The following is a 23,919-nucleotide window of genomic DNA, read 5'->3' on the forward strand; positions in this document are numbered from 1 at the left end:
AATGGAACTCCATTTTACACCTTCTGTACTGCTCCACCTTTCCTTGTACACTCTAACAACACTGTATTACTAGACTTCCAAATCCTCCTTGGAAACATTTAAATATAAGCCTACATAAGTAGAAGAAGGACTGATTACTCTTGTCTTTACAGAGATCTGAAGCAGAAAGAGGTTCAGAGATTTGCCAAAATAACAAAGGAACATCGTGACAGCTGAAACAGAAATAAAATCTCCTAAATCTCAGCTTTATGAACACCAGCCTTCTAGCATTATCCAGAGTGAGCTAGATACAGTGCAAACACATAGAAAGAAATAGTACCTAAACTGCAATAGTCACAATCTAGGATAAACCAGTAGTAAGCCACTAGGTAGAACATAACAAGTAAGGGATCAGCATTGTTCTGGTAGGGTCACTACAGCCTATTCCTACATGTCTTTCAGTTTTGCCAGCGTCGTGTGGCTAATCTCTACTTTACAACATCAGAACACAGGAAAGAAGTGAATGGCCTTGCAGGTCAACTCAGGAGCTATGCTATGAATAGATACACTGCTTTTAACATGCAGACAATTGTAAGGGGAAAAAGAAAAATGTTTTTATGCGTGGAATAAGTCTAACTATTTACCTGTAGTAACTGGCTTTCTATATCCTTTATTTAATTACTTGCTTTCTCTAACAGAAATAGTTATAATGCCGACCAAGGGTCCTTTAAAAGTGATGCATCTCTACCATTCAACATGAAAATTGCTCTGTTCTAGTAGTACTCTCTACTCTGCCTGTGTACAAAGCAATTTTCTTGAACGTAGTACTCTGAAAAGAGGAGAGCACTATTTTCAAATTTATCTAATTTCATTAAGTTGGATGAAAGACCAAATATTAGATGTTAAAAGCAGTGAATTATTGGAATAAAGCTTTCATTGTCTTAATAAAAAAGAAAAATAATTCTGATTTTTCAGGGTAATTCATTATAAATTCTAAGGTATGCACACATATGTGAACACATCTCCTAGGCAGAGTTATAGAACATTTTAAGTACAATGAAGAAGGCTGACAGGGGTGTCTGAGGAATAAAGTGAAGTTTGTTATACTTCTGTTTTGTAGAATCTCAATTTTCCATTAAAAAGGGTTTTATTTTCACAGTTGTGAAACTTCCAACTGTGAACAAAGCATTCTAAAAACAAGGATTCTTCAAAGAAAATTGCTCTAGTTAAACCACCTCTGACAGCCACCTGACAGAATCATTATCAATGAAACCTAATGTTGATACTGTTCCACAGTTCACTGAAGCATGGTATGAGGCTGGAGCGAAGAGGACACTGGAAAGGGGAATTGAATAGCATCAACATTATCGTCAGGTAAGAAATTCCTTATTGAAAACATAAGGAACCAGCACAAGAAAGAGAAGATAGGAGGAAGAGTGAAAACAGAATGTAGAGAGTAGTAGTACTGAAAAAAGTCATTTTCTCAATAACAGACACAAAGAAGCTCAGAATAAATCAAAGATTATGATAAGCAAAGCTCAGTTATTGCAAAAATGCTGTACCCTGTACGCTAGGCCTTGGGCAAGTTCTGCTATAGGAATGCCAAATACAGAACGCAGTATTCTTCATTTATATCCAGCTGACAGACCACATGAAAAGCAGAACTGAAGCATCTGAATGCACTGATAGATGCACTGGCCATATTCTGACAAAACAAGAAGGGAAATGCTGTCACAGTATAGGAGTGTTGAAAAAATACTATCCAACCGTGTCATGGCTTTATAAGATATGCTACACTAAAATATCTGAGCTCGTTACACATAAGAACACATCAGCTGAGGTCCTGCCCATAGATTTTCCATTCTTTCTAATGTGTAGGACTGGGTTGCTGAGCTCCTATCTTGAACTATTGCAGAAAAAACAACATATATCAGCTTTGCACACTTTTTCCCAAGCTTTGGAACAGAACCCAGCTTTTGACTTCCAGGTCACTGCAGAAGATTGCAAAACAATCCCTGAAGCATAATATTTTAATATATATATAATTTTAATATAGAATGTTAATTTTTGAGGGAGCTCATTTTTTGATAGGCTTAAAGAAAAATGGTTTGATCAAAGTTAGCATTTGAATTAAGTAGGAACATGAGAATTACCAGTCCCAAGAATATTTCTTTAAAATAAGGAAGATGGGATTTCTAAAAGTAAATTCAGATATGTAGGGCTAAAACCACATTAGTGTATAAAGAGTAATGCTGTTATTAGCCATTATTTTGCATGATTTCTGAATTCCAAGATAATTTTAAATACGATCCCTTACTTCTTATAATAATGGTAGTATCGTTTAGTAAGTGATACTAATGAAAAATCTGCTTTATATAAAAAACAAACACTACTGAAGCATATTTACTATAAAAAGCATATACGCAACTTTCCTGCAGCGTCTTCACCTTATTACTGAAGGAAAACCGTGATACAAAGTCAAACTCCCACATTCCCATTTTTGTGGAAGAGGAACAAAGCAAGTAGTCTCATTACCTAAAGTGAACCTTTGAGTGCTTTGACAATGCATACTGAGTCAATCTGCCCATTAAGTCAGGGTGTATATGACACATATGCTCTACTAGAAATGCAAAATTTAATTCCAGCATGATCACTTCAGGGACCAGTTCTGCAAAGTCCAGCAGCTGTGGCACAGCATATAATCACAGCATAACTAACTATACACTACTGTTAAATACATTCTAAGCTCTATTGTACAATAGCTCTTGTCTCAGTAAAGCTATTTTAACCATAGACCATGTTTGTTCGAACAAGTTTTTCTACCTGTTTTTTCACTGAACCTAAGCAAATCATTCAGTGACTCATTTAGTTGGTACGTTTTCATTTGTTGTCATTCATAAATAATTTATAACTGTAGCAGATAGATTGCATTTACTTTTACATATGTTTTGGGTTTTTTGTTTCTTTAGGAGTTCTTTGCAAATAGTTCATAGCTGTGCTCAAAAAACCTCTTCAGTTTTTCCATGGTGGACTTCTAATTTGATTTGGTATCACTAGGTGTAGTATTCGTTGTTTGGTGAGAGTCACTAGCCTATGATTTGTAACTACAAATCATTTAACTATCAGTTCCTCTGAGTTGAAGCAAAGCCACAAACTATAGTTACTCTCTGGTGAAGAGATCTAGGAAGCAAGAAGATTATGAGAAAAATTTCTGAAATTTCTGAATATCTTTCTTTAATGAGTGGCTTTGAAAAGCAGGGAAGAAGGCAGAATGCAGGAGGCATGATACAAAAGAAGGGAGAACAGATGAGAAATAGAAAAGGAAAGAAATCTCCAGGAAACCAGAGGAGTAGCAGGAGAACCTTCTGTCATAATTCACTTAATGTAGCCCTGATCTTCACTGATGTTCTGCCACATGATTCACATCAGTTTGCTGATACATTTATTTACACTTCAGTGAGTGCAGTATGCCTTAGTCCTAAAGATCCCTCTCTGTTCACAGAGTTTATCCCTCACCCCATGCAATCTCTTTAGCACTTACTTTCTTTATCACTTTCACTTTTTATCACATATCTGAAATAACATGCTCAATTCTAGTTCCAGAATAAAAAAATACGTTAAAACATTTAAAGAGTACGTTCACACATATATTCAAATGAAATGAAAATCTGAACACATGAAACATCCTCTGTAGACATAAATTGTACACACACCTTCCTGGGCCACTTTTTTGTGTCAGCTTCAAAGTACATAAAACACTAATGAATCTTCGCTATTTTAAGAACTGTATAAACATATTTAACATTTGTTATTTGCATACTTGAACACACTATAATCTTGATCCTACTAGCCATTTTCCTATGGCTTTCTTACTGCCCTATTTATCCTTCCTGACAACTTTGCTGGAAGATCTTTTAGTTACAGCTTTTCTGTAATTCTATACACATAATCATTGTGATTGCTCATTTGTGCCATTACACAGTTCTGGTTATAACATGTGAATATGTAGGCATTTACATATGCACACACATACACTCATACACACCATTAGTAACTCTTAATTTTGTTCGATACGCTAATTTAATTATTTATTTGATCTACCAAATGTTTCCATTAAGTCGACTCAGACACTCAAACGCAGTATCTTACTGAAAGAAAAAACAAAACAAAACAGAAGTTTGAAGGAAGTTGATTGCTTTTCAGGAATTTTATTTAAAACATACATATATACTAACATCTAAACTTATCACCTACAGGTCAAAAACTCACCCCTTTGAAAAGAATAGTATATTTAGTTCAGTGGTCAAAAGTTCAAACCTTAGTGCTCTGAAATAGTAAACAGTTTATCAGGCACTTAAAAAATAAAGGATGCTTCTGTAAATACAATTATATATGATTGTTATTCTACCTGCATGACAGATTCACCACTGGGGGGGGAGGTGTAGGTGAAGAAGGGATAGGGTTTTTCCATAAAGCTTTCTGGACAATCAGGTAAAAAACTGTCAGCTCAGCTGAATGGCAAGAGAGAAATAAGAGAGTACAAAATGAAACCCAGAAATATCACGTGAACACTACTGGTTTCAAGCACTTTGGCTGGATTCAGAAATCCTACAAAGTCAGCAACACCATCCAAATGTTCACTTACATTTAAAAAGCAAATACAAAACATGTGCTATGAAGAGGAATTCTGTATGAAAAATTACCGACAAAGAACACGCCACGGGAACAGGCTCTCATTATCAATTCTCTCTCCCTTTCCTTCTACCTGCTCCTCAAGCACATTAGCATTAGCACTATACAAACTTAATCAACAAGCAGTACTTGTACTTCCTTTCTTTTTTGGACATTTTATATACTACACAGCACAAGAAAACTGAAAAGATGAGTGTTCTGCCCTAATCTCATTTCCAACATAATTTTAGAATTTTTACTCTAAATACTGGATGTTAACAAAATCTGTACTTAATTCAGCACATAAAACAGCAACAGAACAAACCCAGAAAATGGCACCTCATTTGTGGGTTATGCATGTGGGGTTTTTTATATTTTTTAACTCACTTACTGCCATCTCCTGGTACTTACAAGGTAATAGTATTTATGCTATTAAACAGCAGCCAGTACTCCTGTTCAATACCAGTGAAATGCTGAAATGTCAAAAATGTCTCAGAAATATTTTTTAAATAATGCTGTACTTTTTACATTGCTACCTTTTATTCTGTAAATAGTAAATATTATTCCTTTGGAAGAAACTGGTAAAGGGTTCATGTAGCTTACCTTCGTCTGGAAGCAGCAGTACAGTTGTGTTAGGTATGGATGTTTCCGTGCTAATGCCAGAATTCTCTTTTCTGTCATTGTACAGTCTACATCATCATCCTGAAGTATGACATCTTTCTTCAAGACTTTCACTGCGTATACTTCATCTTTTCCTTTTAGCTCAGCTAACATTACCTAAACCAAACAGAAATTCTGTTTACATATGAAAAACAAATACCATAAAATGTGTTGTGTATGAGTTTGACTGCACTGGAAATATAGATACATACTTGCCTGTTTATAAAATTAAAAGTGAAGTAATGTAATTTTAGAAAAATATACCTCTGGTACTCTTTAAATTTGAAACGGTATCTATTCTGTTTGTTAGTTAAGAACATAGAAGAGAAAAAGTTTTTATCCCCTCATACAACTATATTAACGAGTACCTATTAGTAAGATCTCAAAAACTAAAAAAGGAAGTTGATACAAAACAGGAATTTATTTCCCACTTTTATCTCTCACTTTCAGTAGTGAGATTTGTGTGTGACGAACTTAGTATACAATCCTACGCACCATTCCGTCTGCTTTAAAGTTGTTGATTTTAACCACTATTATTGTTTAAGGTTCAAGTCCTATACTCTGTTAAAGGTCAGTTCTGGCTTGGAACCAGGGTAATCTTCAGAGAAAGGATTAGAAAACAGGGAGACAAAAGAACTGCTTCAGCCCTTCAACCCTGTGCATCTGCAGTTCCCGTATATGAAGGAAGGAAGAGTGTAACTGTAAAACAGATTCATATTTTAGCCCTCCTCGTTTATTCCACAGTTCACAGCCATGTGAAAAGAAAATCTATAAGCCCCGTAAATAGAGAAATGCCCCTTCCACTCTCATCAAATCCCTACCGCAGGAAGGTAGCTGGTGAGTTTCATCTTTGCTGCATACGTGGTATTTTGGGCAGCTGTCTAAGCCTTTTGCACTCGTCGTATCTGAGTGGAAATGCTTGAGTTCCTTCAGCACTGAACACACCCACAGAGGAAAAACAAGCACACAAATTGTTCTATGAAATAAGTAAACTGGAACTGGGTATCATCTAGAAAGAGAATGAACTCAGAACTCCACAGCATTATTCGTGGGCTGATTTTTCCTGCTTGACTGTAACTAATTATCTTGTTGAACAGTATGTATGTATGCCATCATTACCAATCTCCTGAAATAGTGAAACATTGACATTTTGCTTCAAAAGGCTTGACACTAGTTAATGGAGTGAGCTGAAACACAGAAAATGCCAGTTAATCAGGGGGCTGATACTCCTGATTTGTGGGGTATAAGCTGCTTATACCCAATGGGTAAAAGGAAAATCTTAGGGTGGAAGCACTTTCTGAATGTCACTGTGAATACTTTCAAAGCAGTACAGTAAAAAAAACCCTATACACCAGTAAAAAAAATCCCAACAAAATAAACAAACAAACCCCAGGCTACTGACCTTGCCAAAGCTGCCTTTCCCTAATACTTTGATGAAGTTGAACTCTTCGAGGCCTATTCGCTTGGTCTGGGCTTGTTTGACCTCCCCATTTTCACCATTCTCCCCAGGTTTGTTAAGCTGGTTGTCTGTTGACGACGTAGCTGCTGCTCTGTGTTCCTCTCCCCGATTGTCAAATGATAACGCTTTCCTAATGTTGTTTTCCAGCTCTTTGATTTCTGTGGAAATGTGAGAAGAAAAGTGTTTGTTTAACCAACCATCAGAAAAACAGCCTGTATCAGTCTGTGTCAGTTTGGGAAGTGATATTCATCATCCTCAAATGCTGTGTAGACCATTCTGTGGTTAAGGGTACATATTTAGCAAAGTGCTTCTCCACCTTAGAGCAATCAGCCAAACCCCTGCTCTAACAGGAAGGGTGGCCTTTTAAAATGCAGCAAAGAGGATGACATATCCAAAACTTGAAAGATAAGGCAGAATAGTAGCCAAATAGTTGTTTTAGTGCTTTTGGGTGTTCCTGTACCACAGAGAAGTACTTTGTTTTGAATACCCCTATCTTCCTGCATCACTTACTCATCTTCCTGCTGAAGTATTTTAGATATTGTAGAGTTGTGTCTCCAAAAGTTCAAAGGATAGTTGGGCACCACAGTCCTTGAAGTCAAACAAAATGGAGCATCTTACTCAGATCCAGCTGTTATCAGTTGCCTGCCAAAAGTATTTGACCACTTCCTAGTGACGTTTCAAGCAGCAGTTGTGTAGATTTGCTAAATAGTTCTGAAGGTTTCTCAGTGTTAAATACTCAGCATTAGTCCTGGTGACTAAGAGACCTCAGAGTCTGCCTCAAGCTTTTGCCTTGGATAGCCTTGGAAGCAACAACTTTACCGGACAGCTGCCTGTGAAACCAAAAGGTTGACCAATTTAAGAGAGTTCTGGACTCAGAGTTTTACAGTACTTATTACCATGGAGCTTTGGAAGTGTCTTCCCTACAAATAAGGATGAGAAATTTCTCAATTATAAATGATTTCAAAGAATTTGACACAAAAGTATCCATCTCGGTGTAAAGATTTTACATCCATCAGTTTACACATGTGATGGTACATAAGAAACCTCACAGACTTCTGATTTTCAAAAACAATCAGATCAGATTCAAAAAGTGCTGCTGACATACACATTCTGTCAATCAGGGCTGTACAGCTCAATGAAATCAGGTCATATCAGTGATGATTAAAATATCTGTCTTCAAATCTATGCATGGAAAAAATCACTGAAAGAAAGGATGGTTTTACAAAGCCTCTAGAGACAACACAGATGCTAGAATAGCTTAAATTGTTAAGGTTTGTTTCTTTTTAGTAGCTTAAGTTTTTATTATCACAGATCTTCAACATGGAATTGCAAGGAGGCAATTTTATCTCAAAATCTCATTAATAGATTAAGGATTTTAAATGAATAAAGGTTCTCTCAAGTTCTGTGGTACTATTTAAAATGTTCTCACTCTCACGATAGAATATACAACCTCCTTACATAAAGATATTTGGTTAGGCAAGGACTCATCTAGTAAACTTCACAGTATTTTAAGTTGACTGTTGTATAATTTTCCCTTTAAAAGCCGTTTAATTTCACAGATTCAAATGAAAGGAAAAGCAGTCCCTTTAAAAAAGTTTTTACCGTTCGTAACTTTAAGTGCTTTATTTTCTAGTAGTAACTACTTTGTTGATTTGGCTCTCCTGAAGCTGTTGCTCATAGCTTTTTTACTCCTTATAAAGAAGTAAGATAGGTGACAACAAATATAAATTAGGAACTAAAAAGAGATATTCAACCTTGATCACATGGAGAAGTTGGTGCTGACTTTGACCTATCTTCTTCTGATGATGCGCTTCCAGGAACTGGTTGTTGAGTCTCTGCACCTGCAATTAGCTAAGAACAATTCCAAAAGGGGTATTCAGCTATGAGATTTTTCCATGCCAAGAGGAAATTTAATTTTACAACACTAGTTCACAAATACAAGTATGAAGGAAACTGAAGATATTACAGAAATAGATTACCCCTATAGATTCTCTCTGACAGGACCTCGACCATAAAGTTGATGGTGTTGCATCAAATAGGGACATAACATAAACAGAGAAAGAGCTGGCAATTTAAAGGAAAATAGGTTCTTGAGATTAAATAAGCGTAATTAGCACACCCAGCAGAAGGGAAAGTTTTGAATAGCCACTATAAGCCTGTATAGAAGTCTATCCAGTAAATACGTTCAATTACAAGTATCAGCAAGCACTGCAAACTCATGCAGTAACATCATAACAACATCTTTTCCCAGGAGTCACAGATCAATTAATTTATTCCTGTAAGAATGAATTTATTTCTGTAACATTTTAAAACAGTGTACATGGGACCCATGTGTGCAATAATCAGGAAAATGAACAGAAACAAATGTCAATGTTTTAAGAAATTATGGTAAAAACTGCATATTTTTGTAAATGAGAGCAATGCGTCTCTTGTCACAACCATGCAAACAGAAACTGTGGCCATATTCTGAGTCAGTATACATATTATCAATCCAGAATAACTCCACCAGCTTTGGATGTACTTATGGGTGACCTGTGCTTTTTATTTCTAGAACAGCCTAGTTCTCCCTAGAATAGTGATGATAACTCTGGAACTACCATCTGTTAAAGAGCTCCTCTTCATGAGGATCAGCACATTACTCGCTTATCAGCATTTACAATGTTATGCAGTAGTGCTGTGTCTCAATCAATCAATTATCTGATGCCAATTCTGAGCCAAAGAGGCTTTTATGTTTTTATGAACTGTTGTGTCAGACACCGTTTCTCTGTCAAATCTCCTTCCTCAAAATTAAAAAGGGGAAATCTTTCTAGACTCTTATATAGACTTCAGGTTTGCAGATTTATAGCAGGTCAAAATAATCTTCATATAAAAATTCAAAATGGATGACATTTATTAATCAAAAGCCAAAGTCTTAGTTGGGTGCTGACTTAAAAAAACCTCTTTTACAAGTTAAGTGAGTGTGTGACTGAGCCCCCCACAACTAGTAAAGTTACAATACAGCCGTATGTAGCTCATTTTTCTATGTGACACTGCATAGTAAAATTACCTTTTTCCTCCTCTGCCCACTATTAGTGATCTTGTCTGGAGTGACTCCAAGATCTGCAAGAACTTTAGCTATGCCTCTAGCATCCACTCCACAGTTTGGTGCCACATTTGTTTCACAGCGTCGATGTACATTCATCTTGCAAACTGCAATGAAATGTAAAGTAATACAGTAAATTAAATACTACCTTGGCATGCATTTGTCTTACTTAAACCAGACCTTGTTGGACCTACCAATGCAGAACAATGTTTTCACACAGTACCCAGAACAGACACAAGAACAAATGAAAATACCTAATAATCCTGTAAATCTTAAATAGAACTTGAGTTAGAAGGAGTCCTTGAGAGCTTAGATTTTAGCAGTCCATTTCTGAGCACAAACATTAATTCCTCATGTATTATGCTTCTTACTCTTTTCTACTGATGTAGATTAACTCCTAATGTCAGCAGACATAAAAGCATCATTGTTTTAATAAAAAGTCTATGGCACTGTTAAGACACTTTAGATGGCACTCAATTCACCAAGCTCTTTCTCTTAAGTGCCATCTCCTGAAACTACCATAACAGGAAGAGGAAAACAAGGTTACACTGTTCCCAGATTATGGGATAGGGGGTATATAGCTCCATTAAAAGTAGCACAGTGAGGACGCCAGGCACAGATGTCATTTTATCTTAGACTTCACTGCCCCCTTGTGGAGCAAGGCATAAAGAAGGCAAAACTGCAATTGTAATTAAATACTAGATTAACATTCAATTGCTCGACTTCCTCACTTTATTACTTTTTAGAGAAAAAATAATCAAGGAAGTACGCATTTATAAAGCTGAATTTCATTATATTGTGCATCAGTGATGCACAATCAGTGATGCTTTCACTGTATAAGCCCTACAGAAACAAAACACATTTACCTCCGAGATTATACACAGGCACTCTTACCTACGGCAGCAACCATACACTTCAGAAAGTAGGTACCTTTCCCTTTCAAGTATGATTCACCTTACAAGAATAGCAAAATTAAATTGCTACACACAATATCTTTAATGCATGTATATTTGGTGAGAAAAGCTCGGTGGCAAGTGTTTGACCTAGGATCCATACCAGTGGATACTAAGGAACAGAACTGCTTGAAATAAAGCAAGCAGGAAAATTTTGTACAGTCCAACTTCATGAAAATATTTTGTAAAAAAAAAAGCACAGGAATAAGCAGTGGAAATACAGAAGAAGAATAAACCTCTGGCATACACTTTTCATGGTGTTAATAACCACACTGGGCAAGTAATACATCTGCGAAGAATGAAGCATTGTTCAGCACTTGTTAAGAGACAAAACAAAGCACGGGGAAATGACATTCCCAGCTCAGGTGAGTTCTAGATTTCATGCAGACAAAACTGCATGTTTATTGCCACAGATTTTATGATCATGGAGAAAGAAACACAGGCTCTCTGAACTATTATTTCTATGCATCTGCTACACAGTAATAATGTTATTTCACATAGATACGTGAAATATTTTGCATACATATGTGAAATTACATTTTCTTCAATTAAGAGCCAATAAACCACTATGGTACTCAAGAGATAATATGAAAGTGAAGAAATATATTCACAGATTAAGTGGAGAGATACTATAGCTCTCCACAATACAAAAAGAAAAAAGAAAAATAGGTTTAATTGAAAAATCTTCTCTGAACTTATCTCCACCGTAATTGAGATAGCATTTGAACAAAACCTTCAATAGCATTAAAGTAACAGTATTTAAAGTCTAACATTTTATCACTGCTCACTAGCTAAAATCACAAGAGAAGGTTTGAACTTCAGAATGCTCACAAAGTATATCACTTTGCCATGAACGAAATCTCTTCTTTTCCCTGCTGCTCAGCAATTCATGATATGAAACATTAGGTCTGACCTGCACCTACAGTTATGTCTCATCTTTAATACTGCAAAGGATATAGGCTATAGATTACACATTTATACATACATGTGTGACTCCATGTTTCTGCAGTTGAGAAGTGTAAATAACATGATTTTTGTGTATATGAAGAAGGACCTACCTATTCATAAAGGTGTAACAAATGAAAATGCTTCCAATTCCACTAAGTACTACATTCTAAGAATGTCAATCTTCATGAGATCATTCCCATCAACCCACTAATTGAAGTATTTTATTCACTATTTCTAAAATACTGCTTTCTTTTTCAAGTGTTTGTACTGTTTTCTCCCCCATTTAGAACATAGAGATCTGCTTGAAACAAGGAGATATGGAATCACCAATTTCTGTTAGTCAGCTAAAATGACATGAATGCATATTCCAGCAGTAACTTCACATACAGTTACTGTACACAATACACAGTCCTTAAGCTGCAGAACATAATGAATCCTTTATTTTCTGAAACAGAGGCAGACCATCCAGAGGCAGACCCTCACAAAGGATGATTTGGCTAGATATCAGAATACCTCATCTTTTGGTTATGGGCATGCAGGACTGGTTCTGACTAGCCTAGGCAACACACAATAATAATTTTTGAAGGTGGCATTAAAGGGAAAAGTAACTGGAATAATGATGTTTAAAAAGTTTACCAACCATCATCACAAACACAAAAGCACAAATGGTATATAAACTGAAAGGATATAAATTCACATACTCCTAATTTTCTGTCATCTTTTAATTTCCTATGTAGCAATAAACCTACATAGCAGTGGGTGCAAAATGTGTTTCTACACCTCTGTCCTCTGCACCTGTTATTGGCTGGTGCTGCAGACAGGACAAAGGACCATTTTCTAACCATCATGGCAAACCTTACAGCAACCTGCTACTTACTTTCTATTCATTTTGCACATACTGGAGAAAACAGAATAACTTGAAGTCTTTCCAAGTAACTCACCAAGAAAAAAGAAAAAATCTGAAGAGGTAATCCTTACCTTTGCATTGTAAACCTTGTCTCAAAAGACCCCAGAGCAATGAACCACAGTGGTCACAGAAGGTGGGCACTTTGTAATTGTGAATGCTAAACTTGTGAGGCATGTTGACACTGAAACGCTGGGATCCCACCTGCTGGGAAAGGGGAGCACAGCATATTTCACTCTAATTTCTTTATAATCAGTGTATGCTTTGTTATGCTTAACAGAATTCAAACAAGCTGAAATAGGTCTATGCCCAGATGATGATCTTTGTGTTAGATATACTCCTGCTCTAGAGGTCTTCTCATACTTTATTTTCTCATACTTTATTTGAGGACAGGAGGAGGAAAGGCCGCTGTTGTCCAAAAGATAAAGACTAAAGTCTACTTCCTAGTACTTCTGGGAACAACAAATACATAGCTATCAGGAAAGATCTCTTTATGTGGAAGGCAAGGAAGTCACTCCCAATTGTTTGAGGAGCCGGAGGCCAAACTAATACAGGACTGAAAAAGAGAAATATATCACAACCTCTTTATCTTTTCATATCCCACTCTTCTTTAGATTGTGACAATGATAAATTGTTGCATTCAGGGATTCTAAGGTATGATTGCTTATTAATTAAAAAACATAATTGGTAAGCTTTTATAGTGGCCACTGCATAGCAGGAGATTTATTTTAATGTTTTTCCTTCCCTTTCCTATTACTGCTGGCTTCTCTCCAGTGATCTAGTACCCCTTCTAAACAATGAGAGCATTATATCAGCAAAGCATGCAAGTCTCCACCAGTCTGGAGCCTGGGAATATAAATCTACACAAGATTTTGTATATCTTCCTGTGAGTTCTACGCAAGAACAGCACTAGCCAAACACAGTCCTTTAACGATCCTATGCACGTGATCAAGTTTCGGACATAAAATACTGGTTGTGAATCAGATATTAAAGAATGCTTCCAGGATGAAAAATGGTAGCCAACTGCACAACAGGAAGAATGAGATCAGTTAGCATCTCAGTCAAATTCATATCAAAGTTGAAAGAATGGCTTTAAACCCTTACATACAACTCTGATGTGCAATTTAAAACCAGGCTTTTTCAAGCATATAAATGCAGGTTTTTATCAAATAAAACTAAGAAATATACTCTTCCTGCGTGGCCAAGGAACTCAGATCACCCACAGACTACCTCACCTAATGAAGGCCCTTGCTGTTGCACAAAACAGAACAGGACAGTGAACATTTATCAGCTTTTCTGTTAACACACACACAAAACCCAACTGTGTAAGATAAAGCATTCACTGGTTGCAGTTGAGGGCTACAACTATTTAAAAAAAACATTAACCCCACTCCCCTCCTCAACCTCACCACAAAATGATATCCCAAAGCTGAGGAATCTAAGGGAGTTGAACACTTCAGTAGTCATACCACTCCCCAGTGCATGACAGTCCACAGAAATTAACATTAATTTCCTAACCAAGCCTAGAAAGACCATCTTAGCCAAGAGGGGCCTTCAACACAAGTGAACCAAGCCCTTCAACCAAGCATTGCCTCATTTCCAATTCTGATCCAGAACTGAATATGCTGTTGGCAGAGGTACTTACCTCCCTGACAATATGGATCTGAAGGCAGCTAATTTAATTTTCAGGTGATGTCTTCATTTATTTAAATGCATGATAACATAAAGCACATATTGTGTTAATTCCATCAATATACAAAAGCTTGCTAGAGGTAGGGAGTAATTATGTTGGAAAACCTGTTAGGTATGTAGTACCTTGTGTTATCACTACCATCTTTTACAATATCCATGGGTTTTCTTCAACACTCAGATGGCTTTTGCTCTACATTTTCACAGTCTTTATTGAGGTGAGTCTTTGCAAGCAAATTCTGGGCAATCTTTTACGTTGATGTAAGATACTCAAAGCATACTGCCTATTCTATCAGCTGCTAATGACTCAGCCACACAAAATGCAGTTAAGGAACAAAGGGTCCCAGCCTGCTTCTTTTGAAATAAAATGCCCAAACTTGTATTAACTCAGAAATGGAGAATGCTAAAAATGTAAAGGAGTGCAAAGAACCCACTGAAACTTTAAGCTTTCAGATGTTACAAGAAGTTTACTAATTAGAAATAAATTGCTGTACAATAATTCCCATGTAAATGAAACTGTTATGTTAATCTGTCATTCTAAAGTAAATGCTATACTACAAGATGACCAGAAGGGCACAAAAAAGTTTGTAACATTTATTGATTAAACAGAGATGACACAGATTTTGAACAGATGAAAGACGGAGTTTTATCTAGAAAATTTATTTTATAAACATTTACCTCATCATGAGTTTCCTGTTTTTTTAAGCCAGCACACTTCGTTATTATAAGTTCATGGCATCTCTTGTGGACTACACAAGTGCAAACTATAAACAAAAAACAGATAAAAGAATGAGTTTTTATTAAGATTGATTTGAAAAGAAAAGACTGAGCTCAGAAGACTTAGAAATGATGGGCCTTGAAAGGCTGCAAGTGACTGATGGCTTGGTGAGTCCTATAAGTAAGTCTGGCTTACAAAAAGGCAGAAGAGAGAGACTTTCAGGAGACCAAAGAATTTTAAGGGAACTAAAGCATATCTGCCAAAATCTCAGTGTGTAAAACTAAAAATTACCATCCAAAACATTAACCACAATTTTTCTCAGTTTTTACATATTTGATTTCTTTTCTCATAACATCCATGATCTCTGCATTATACGTGACACAATGGCAAAACCAATTCCTGTCTGTAGAGCTTCCAGAGGAAAAGAGACATAAAGATTACCCATTGTAAGAGACAACAGAAAAAATGAAGTCAAACATTCTTTTGGTAACACATTATCATAAGTTGATAACAGTAAAAGGTTTCAGGAGGCAAAAATGCTCTGTCAATATTCATACTGATTACTTAATGAATAACATTTGCAGATACGACAGCTAAGATTACAAGGTCTATCGTACAGTAGGATTCAAGGTCACTAAGTGAAGAAAAATCCTACAGAGTGAAATAATGAATTTCTTTTTCTTCTAGCTTTAGTCATTGTTCTAAGGAAAAAAAAAAAAGGTCAGAACTCAAGGAACCTCTGCTGAAGGTGCAATACAGTAGTTCTTATTACAGCATGTAAAATCATTATTTGCATTTATTTATTTACAATGAAATTTCATCAAGTCTTTTGTAACTGAAAAATCATCACTAACTTGATTATTTCCACTCGTCAGATGAGAATTAAGTAGAAAAACATCATCCCAAAAAATCAAGAGTACAAGAAATAGAGTTGAAAAATGGAGTTGAAAATGAAACACTTCTGCAGTCTTTGCGTTAATCTTCTCTAATGATGACCTCTATAATTATCTCATCTATTTAATTACAGTCTTTGCAATTACCTGGCATTTTTAAACAAAGAATCTTAGGCAGAATAAAAAATTCACAATTTTAAAATGCACAAAGTGAAAAATGAAGAAGCCAACATCTGCCTAGTTGGATGTGCATTAAGAGATACCTAGGATCTGCTGTTCAGTGATATTAACCATGTTCCTACTTCATAAATGATGCCTAAGCCCAACAGTTTTGAAAAATATTACTGTGACTTGCTATAAAGATTGTGTCTTTGGTGAGACAAAATTCTTATGATCATCCTGTTCTAAATTTTTAGCACTGTACCTATACAATGCTTGATGAAAATATCTTCTTATCTATATATTATAACACAATACTCATATTCAAACTGTCCCCTTGTAGATTTTCTCTTACCTTGACATTGGTATCCCTGTTTTCCTATTACACCCCTGAAAATAAAACAGTGTTTGAGAAAATGAAGAATAAGTATTTTTAATAATGAAAAACATTTTTTCTCTCTTTACTGGACATGCACAAGTTAAAAAGAATAGCTTCTTATAATCAATGATGTGACAACTGCATGCCTAAACTGAAATCAGTTCTATGTAGGAACTACACTTCAGCTGCCAAGAGGAAACAGGTAGAACGATAGGCCATGGATGGAGTTAGAAGTAAAGACACATTTACTGTAATAAAATAGGTGAAGCCAAAGGGTACATGGAGAAGGAAGCCACAAGCTGATAAAACAATGATCAAACAGGCCTCTAAATAGAGAGAATAGATTGCATTTGCCAATTTTGTTGCTTGAAATCATCTTAGCTAACTAACAATTAACCTGCACATACTTCTTAGAGCAATGTAGCTGAGTTCATGTACAGTTCACATTGTTACACATTAAGAAAGACTGATTCATTACACAGTCTTAAGAAATATTAATTACAGATCACATCAAGATCTTACGTGTATTAAGGTAGAATTCAGTATCTCTAGGTAACTTTGGAAAACATAATTAGTGTTGTTGGAAAATAACTGAAAACCTAATGTTTCAACCACTTTTCCCTATTTAAAAATTGCAAGTACTCAAAGCTAATGTAAATAATTTCTAAAAGGGAGTTCTTGACATACACTGTAATAATAAAGACCCTGTACACTGAGTACCCAAAACCCTGGATCATTAGAAGTCCAATATTCTCATATTCCATTAACTTCAGTAGGACGTACACGAGTTTGGCATTTCTTAGGAGGAAGATGGTGATACTTAAGTACCTAATGAAGAATTCAGTCATCTTGACAAAATGTAAAGGTCTAATATTAGGTCTAAATCTACACTTAGGCACCTACAGAACACTAGACTGGCTGTCTACCCAGAATTCATAGTGTGTATCAGTCAGGAAAAGATTGAACTTTGTGGCTCAGAGAAGGAAAAAACACAAACACAACAAATTCTAACATTTATGATGGAAGTCTAACAGTCTTCTATTATCATCTGCAGAATTGATGACACCTTAATATTAAAATGAAGAGGAAAAGAACTACTACTATATGCCATTTATACTTGAACAAAACAGCAGGGTATGTTAACTCCTCAATTCAAAGTTGCAAAGAAAGCAAAGTTGTTTCATACCATATAAAATCTCTGCAGTGTGAACAGTATGTTGGTTGTCTAAGATAAGTGGCCATAAACTTGTGTCCATTAACCTGATGTACTCTACGTCGCACAGCACCCTGCCGCTTTCTGGGGCGCATACGTTCCCGGAACACACGTTCTTCATTGTCTTTGGGTGCTGAAACAGAGGAAAAAGACAACAAGCACTGGCCATATCAGACACAAATATGGGAAAATTTAAATGCAATACATAGTAGATATTCTTCAAAAACAGAAAGAATCCTCTCTACCTAGCAATGCATAGGATAACTTCCCTAAGTTGTGGTTCCGTTTTCTATTTTTAGCATCAATTACTAAAGGGCAAGGCGTTTTATTGCCTAGTACAGAAACTTCTCTTTATTTGTTCTAAGCCTTTATCTGTAAATTCATGCTAAGCTGGCAATAAGTCTTCTGCGCTTTATCACTATCAAGCACGCTGAGAACCTCTTTAATAGTCATTACAGTTGGATTCTCCAAACAGCTCATACTTTCATCTCATTTGATCTTCAGGGGCGAAAAAAAAGTCCACCAAAAAATCCCTATAACCCCTGGTCCCCACACACTCAGAAAGTGCCAGAAAGCTGAGTACAAATACATATTATCAGGCAGAACAAAAATTCCATCCAGAACTACTTACTTTGTAGAATATTTGATTAAGATCTGAGCTTCAGGGTCTAATAATCCACTTTGATACTACAACACGTTCAGCAAAATGTCCAAGGGAAGAGAGCCATTCCTCTTTACTAATTCCCATTCAATTGTATATGAGATTTAATGATAGAGAAAGTAAAAAATGAAGTTGATGTGTCACAGAATTAAAATATTTGGAAAAAATCCTCCAGAGCACACTGGGTCATTTTTCCACAAGGCTTTATTTTGAAAAGTATCACTAACACCTCCATAGTATTCTATACGCATTTAGCAAAAGATGGGAATGAGTTAGCAATGAAGAATACTACAGAGTTGTCAATGAAATACAGATTTTGCAAGCATTCCTTGAGCCACTTGTATGTCTGTAAAACAGACTATCAGATTTGGAGGAGACCACGTTCAGTCATTTGCTGTCAACTGAATATATGCACTCACTACTTCAGTGCACACAACACTTTGAAATGTATTTAACACTTGTCATTCTCTGAATTTCAGCTGCCCTGAACCATTATGATGGCCTAAAGATGCCAACTTTGGTCTGTCGCAAGGTTTTCTGTACATGAACAAGTTCTCCAAGCAACAGTGCAGTATTTAACAATAACACAAAATTAAAAGTCTGAGGATAACTCAAATCTATAATACCCTCAGATTCTTTTACAAACACGAAAATAAACTATATTTTTGAGGCTTGTAAAATTAAAAGGTATTGAGTTAGGGATTCCTAGAAAATGATCTTCAATTAAGCCAACGGATGGATATCCTGAGAAAATACAGGGCACAGACCCATGAATTGAGATCAGTTTCTTTCACTGACAGCAAGGGCTCGAACCCATGACATTAGCAAATTCTTTGAAGCACTAAGCTCCTTACACATTAACACCTTACAAAAACTTCATACTCTGAGTTGGGCTCCACCGTAAAAAGACACACCTGTGAGACGGCCAGAATGGCATTGCTTTTCCATTCTAAGTGAGCTGTCAGTAAATACAACAGTAGTTTATACACAAAGCTAGGTCTCCCTTTAAGAAAGATATAAAAAGCACCAAATAGTTATCAATTATATTTATTTTTCTGTTGTCAATTATGTTTGTGCATTAAAAAACCCTCTGTTGTCTAAGGAATACCATAGCTCTTTGAAAGACTGTTTTCCACAAAGAATATGTAACAAGCAGTTAGAAATCCTACCAAAGACTCTTATTTCCAGCTTTCCAGCTTCTGAATGATTTACTGACTTTATAAAGCTGCTGGAAATATTCTGAAAGTTATTACTATAAGAAATAATTCTCTATTAATGCAGAACTGTTCTTTCGGTTGTCATCCAGCTTGCAGAATTTGCTAAAGGATGAAGCCTGGATGTGAGAAAGTTAAAATCCCACTCTCCTGGAAAAGGTTCTCAAAAAGTTATCTGAAATGAACAAGATGTTCCGACAGTGCAGAGTTCACACTTGCTATGATAATCAGTCCACAATATCGCTTTTTTCCTTTTTTTCATCTTAAGTGTAATTCTTTGCAGATAAAGTACCTGTGATTTTACAGTGCAGGTAAAAATCCTGTTCTTGTTTTGGCTAGATAAATGCGATAGCATGACACTATTTTTTTTAATCAACAAAGACTTAAAAGTAATTTTACTTTATTACTTTCAGTTCTGTAATTAATAATTTTATGAAATTACATTTTCCACTTACAATACTTAAAATAAAACAACAAAACAGTGTCTTTTTATTTATTTATTCCCCCCGCCCCCCAAAATGCACTGACTTGAATACAAGCAATACACATGAAATTGTCAGATTAAATGGCAGGCCTCAACTATTGATATCATTTCCACATCCTTCTCACTTGAGCATCCTTCTCTCTGTGTGTGAGAAGGATGCTCAAACAGCTAAGGGAAATGTAGTTTTCTTGGTCTGTCTTAGATAACATTGGAGGTCTGTTAGCCAGTTGCCCTAAAACTGTCTCTCCTGTCAGTCTGCTGTTCCACGTTTATCACTAAAGACTAGAACTTGGCCAAACTCATGAACCACATCCTGCATTATGATCAACTGCAGAGATGAACTCCATGTTCAAGAGCAGTAACTCCCCAGCAATGAGTCTGCCTCCACCTCACCTCTCATTACAGCCCGCTCACAGTCCCCACCTCCTCAGTCCGCAGCAGGACTTATCTGGGGGGGGGAGGTTGGAGAAGCATCTGGCATTACAGTGCATGACTGGACACCAGATGACTGGACACCAGCCTTTCATCAAAGCAGACCAAGTCACAAGAGAAATTAACTCACCCATGAGCTTTACACTTAGTTTACCTTAAGTTCAGCTAGCTTGTTCACTGTTTCCCAACAAAAACACAGAAACAATGCTTTTCCACAGTCCTCAAGCAAACCACTGTTACATCTTGCACAATTCACACGGCTGTTGTAGACCACAGGCACAAAACCAGGCAGTAACTTTCCCAGGTGACTCAGAAGAGGATGATCACATCTGTGCTGGCTCATACCCAAGGTTGTGAACGACTCATTTCTAGTAGTACTAACAGTAGTCTTATGTTTAATTTAAAGTCCACTTAGCTCATACTGAACAGCCACACTAAAGACATTCATTTAACTTTCTGAAGACATCTACTTAGAAAGGGAGCTACACTGCTCTCCCCAAACTTCTCTCATTGTTTGCAAGCAAAGACAAGTAAATGCTATCAGACAACAAGGAGTACTTGGGAAAATCCCCAACTGTGATACAGCTAACTAGTGTTTTAAATGCATACTTTAGAAAATGTTAGCACCCCAAAGAAAACTGGCCTTTTAAATATATTTTAAAAAGAAAAAGTCTTACAGTGGTATATAATAGATTCTAGAAAACACCACCAGGATATTATATGTTGTGTGTGGCATTTCTATTCTTAGCAGAGGAGTTCAAATTAAAATTAAGTGGATTTGTCGTAGTCAGTCTATAAGCAAGTTCCAATACAAAGAATTTCTTCTCTCAGTAGTTCTACTGGTCACAGAGGGTTATCGTTTCCTCAGAAAGAAGCTGTTTCTTTATGTAATGCACATTCTGTTCCCTGTTTACATTTTGAGTCCTTCAGCCCTTTATATTATTCAGCTTATCCATTTTACATGCATTTATTTAACTTTCATTTTCAAAAGAAGGAGTAAGAAAAGCTCATGATAATTTCTGAGTGTTCGTGGAGAACACGGTCAATGCAGCACATTGAGTGTAGGCTTTATATGATGGTACTTGAGAACTGGCAAATTTAGAACTAATTTGAATCAAAACTCATTACCCAGTAATGCCACTACTTCTTTTCATTGCAACCAAGAGTAACTCTGAGTTATTTGGGAAACAATAGTACATAATTGCTTTCATAGACTTGTATGTACATACAAACATATTGCCTACAATTTCAGAGGCTGAAAAGACTTCCAGGCTTGACTCCAAGCTCTTAGGGAAGTGTTATAAAAGTCAGAAATATCTGGCATGCAATATTGTACAAAATTCATACATACTTGCAAAATGGATGTTTAAATGAACTATCTGCTACTAGATTTAACACTTAATAGTGTATAGTATCTGCTAAGCATGAATTATAAGTCATAACTTAGAAGATAAGAAAGTGACACATCATGCTCAGCAACCCTCAAAAAGGGCACGATTAGAGGAAAAATACCCTGTACACCACATAATTAAAGCTCCACCATGACAGGCCCTGTTTCATACTAAAATGGTTTCAACATAAACAAGAAGGGTTCAGTGTGGAGCACTAACTGCAACAAACAGAAATATCCTGTATGGCAAAATGTGCCTTTTCCATTTCTTACCCTCTATGCTGCAAGTACTTACAGAATTCTGACAACAAACAAAAGATTGGAAAAAATATGGCAGAAAAAGAGAGAGAGAGTACACGCACAAAGAGGTTTTACAGTATTTGTTATTGCTCGCAATGCTGACTTCTAAAAGGGAGCACACTGGGCACTTCCCTTAATCTGGAGGGGACTGGCATTGAACAGTGACAGTGTTTGGGGAAGGAAAAAAATATAATCATGTTTTAGTTAAATGGCTACTGTCCCACTGATACCAAACTGTAGTCCATGTACAACAACAACACTTGCAGCAACTGGTGTAGCTGCCTGGTAATCCTCTGCAACTGAACACTGATGCCCTCATGGCAATTCCTGCTCAAAGGGCTTTTCACCCCAGGCAGCTCTGGGTGTCTTTATGTTGCTGTCATCTATAACTACAACCAGTATCAAGAAAAAACAGTTGGCATAACATCAACCCTTAATAATTCCACAGAGCCTAACTGAACAACAAATGCAAGTAAATTATGACTGTACTGATGTTTTATTGCTGAAGATTAAAAGTAAGAGCTTTTGTATTGTATTTATACCTGACCACTATAACCAGTATGTATGTAGTGAAACAGAGCATTTATTTTAGCACTATATAATGTCTACATGAAGGAAGGATATTGAGGCAGGAAAGGTAATTTGCCTAAAGTTATGCTGGAAAGTGAGAAGGGGCAGGAACACTGGCCAGGACTCCCCAGGATTCACGATGGAATAATCAGATCATTATGCATTGAATTAGGTCTCAGAGGATTGTTCCCAAATTCTGTTTTGGGTCTTTACAGTAGAAGCATATATATACTCTTATCAAGATTTTTCCACACTGAAACTGTTAAAAGGATTTTGCCTTTAAGGCTTTAATCTTCTTTAAAGGGGAAAAAAAGAAAAAGCCAAACATCCTCCATATATTTACATTTCTATCTCTTTAAAAAAAGCCTTGCTTAGTAGTGCAACAGATGCAACAAACTAATTTTGTAACTTTGAGATAAAAATATAGCAAGGTAAATGCTACAATATAATTCCATAAAGCTGTTAGTGGTGAACACAGGAATCAATTGGATAGTTTACCACAGTCATAGAAAAAGCATGCAATTTTTCTATGTCTTTTTCTGTATTTCCAAACTATTTCTTTAGCAAGGAATAAACACAGGGGGTTTGCTTACTATATCTTGAATCTGCTTTCTTTAGAAAAGCTGACAGGAAATGTCTTGTTTAATAGAAGAAGAATCAGATCCTTAGATAACACTATATTGTTGAAGAAAACAAAGATGATGAGTGTTACTAAAGAATTGAAAAAATGCTCACGAAATAGGTGAGTTTTAGAAGAGATAGGTGTCTTGACAAGTCATGTCTGTTAACATGAGCTATTTACAGAATGCACTGAAGAATAAATTGCATTTTATAACATATTAAGCCCAAATATGGCTTTGTAGCATGGGCTCAGACAGAAATTTATTCGTCTTCAAACACATGCTTATCTTTAAATGCTTATATTTTTGTCTAAAAGACAGAATCTGCCTATACATATTTAAAGACTTCCCTTGACAAGCTGACAGATAAATGAGATTGGGGTTGTGACAGGCACACAGTTTTGTTTCAGAGCTTGTTTTACTTTCCCATTTGGAAAAACAAAAACAAAAAAACCCAAACCAACCAACCAAAAAAAAAAAAAACCAAACCCCAAACAAAACCAAACACCCCCCCAAAAACAAACCCCACAAAAATAACCCC

At 36.2% G+C, this 23,919-nt stretch overlaps 1 protein-coding gene across 1 annotated transcript in view; it reads right to left on the reverse strand.

Moving 5' to 3' along the window:
- PRKCE (protein kinase C epsilon) overlaps positions 1 to 23,919 on the reverse strand; it is a 286,416-nt gene that overhangs the window by 91,473 nt on the left and 171,024 nt on the right. The window contains exons 3-10 of the mRNA XM_030499576.1: positions 17,681 to 17,840; positions 16,471 to 16,505; positions 15,024 to 15,109; positions 12,731 to 12,863; positions 9,816 to 9,958; positions 8,524 to 8,620; positions 6,713 to 6,927; positions 5,254 to 5,427 (exon numbers count right to left, since the gene is read on the reverse strand). Of these exons, the coding sequence (XP_030355436.1) occupies positions 5,254 to 5,427; positions 6,713 to 6,927; positions 8,524 to 8,620; positions 9,816 to 9,958; positions 12,731 to 12,863; positions 15,024 to 15,109; positions 16,471 to 16,505; positions 17,681 to 17,840 (1,043 nt within the window). The remainder of the gene's footprint in view (positions 1 to 5,253; positions 5,428 to 6,712; positions 6,928 to 8,523; positions 8,621 to 9,815; positions 9,959 to 12,730; positions 12,864 to 15,023; positions 15,110 to 16,470; positions 16,506 to 17,680; positions 17,841 to 23,919) is intronic.

This window comes from Strigops habroptila, chromosome 10 (assembly GCF_004027225.2).
Source record: "Strigops habroptila isolate Jane chromosome 10, bStrHab1.2.pri, whole genome shotgun sequence".
Classification (NCBI taxonomy): domain Eukaryota; kingdom Metazoa; phylum Chordata; class Aves; order Psittaciformes; family Psittacidae; genus Strigops; species Strigops habroptila.